Here is a 1,852-nt window from a genome sequence, read left to right on the forward strand (position 1 = left end):
GTACGACGTACGTAGTACGACGTACTCACTCTCTCTCTCTCTCTCTTCTCTCTCTCTCTCTCTCTCTCTCTCTCTCTCTCTCTACTATATATATATATATATATATATATATATATATATATATACTATATATATGTATTAGGAGATAATTTTAAAAAATATATTGCAATGAGAAAATGTAGATGATGATTTTGATTTAGTTACTGCATTTTTTATGCGAATCTATCTTCTAATACTACTACTTTATCTGACGCTAAATATAAAAAACGCTAAATACCTAACGCTTACATAATCACAAAACTAAAATCGCAAATTTTATTAATAATATACTAAAATAAAAATATAGTTTATAATATAGTTTATTTCTTTTGTGACTTTCAAAGAGATAATTGTTCTTTTATAATTATAATTAAGGTAGACTGTTACAATTACCTATATAACAACGTTCCAAGTAGTAATTAAAATGGTAATCATGTAGCTATTTTACATTTAACATTCACTCACCTCGATGATGCTGATACAGATCATGAGGTAGGGCGGTCGTATCCGGAAGCTCGGCTTCCTGGATGGCAGTGGATATCTGAGCGTTGGTCTGGGCGTGACTTCATCATCACGTATTTTTTTATAGGAGGACGTGACGATGATCGGTGATTCCGGGGAATAGGGCGAGCCGGGTCCCGAGTATGTCGCATCCGTAGAATCCGACGATATCGTCGACAAAGTCGGCGAGTTTTCCAGCAACGCTGCCTCGGCGTCCATTTTAGTATCTTAAACGAACAGAAAGAATTACGATTATTACCGCAAAATAGTACACTTTAGATAAATGTATACATTAAGAAAAATATATTTTAAGTGGAATGTGCAATACACAACGCATTATTAAACAAAATACAATGAGATAATTTAGATTTAAATGCTTGTCTAATGATTTATTTGAAAGCTTTCTAATAAGAAAGCTATTTGTAATATATCTAAAATAAATGTATTTGTATTTAAAATACATATAGAAATATTATTCTAACATTTAACTTTGACAATATTTGGAGTTTCTCTTAAACCTTAAACATAATGAAAAGCACAAGCAACAGGAAATAAAAGAATAACTATGAATATTAAAATACAAGGTTTCTGATAGATTGAAATTTTTTATCCCCTGCTTCTATTATACCTATGTTTTTCAATGTGTTTAAGGTTACTTGGATGATTTATTTATATAACGGTCTTGTTCTATCTTATTGTTGATAATATAATGTAATATATAAACACACACACACACACACACACACACACACACGCGCGCGCGCATATTCAATCAAAATTATAGAATTTACAAAACTTCTCTAAAAAAGAGATGAGATTATATGTTGCAATATAAAGAATCTGATTTAACGTATATAGTTTTTATTTAATAATTTTATGTCTTGTATGTTAGAGAATGTTCGTGTGTGTAATAAAATCAAGAAAGTATATTACATGTGTTTTTTATCTGAAGATAAAAGAGAGAGAAAGAGAGAGAAAAAACGGAAGCCGAAATAAGACTTCAATCATAACTTTATGAGGAGAGATATTTATAAATTTTCTTTTTCATGTAACGATAATCATTGAGCCATTACACGTAGTTCTACAATCCTAGTAACGCTTCTGGCTCTCACCACTGCAATGAAGTCAGCCTTTTGGTAGCTTAGTTCGCAGATATCGTCAGCTTTCGTCGGCCTCTCCCATGTGGAAGCCTGCCTCTATAATTCAGCCGCAAATCCTATAATGGCGCGAAAGACGTGTTTCGTGAAGCAATTTGCAGAACGGCGCAATTTGTACGCCTGCATACGTTACGTATAGGCAGAGGTTAATTTTG

General features: G+C 32.3%; 1 protein-coding gene across 1 annotated transcript in view; it reads right to left on the minus strand.

Moving 5' to 3' along the window:
- Positions 1–759, minus strand: part of LOC105620677 (protein rhomboid) — a 13,362-nt gene extending 12,603 nt beyond the window's left edge. The window contains exon 1 of the mRNA XM_012202167.1: positions 505–759. Within this exon, the coding sequence (XP_012057557.1) occupies positions 505–759 (255 nt within the window). The remainder of the gene's footprint in view (positions 1–504) is intronic.
- Between the last annotated feature and the right edge of the window lie 1,093 nt (positions 760–1,852).

Source organism: Atta cephalotes (genome assembly GCF_000143395.1).
Source record: "Atta cephalotes unplaced genomic scaffold scaffold00028, whole genome shotgun sequence".
Classification (NCBI taxonomy): domain Eukaryota; kingdom Metazoa; phylum Arthropoda; class Insecta; order Hymenoptera; family Formicidae; genus Atta; species Atta cephalotes.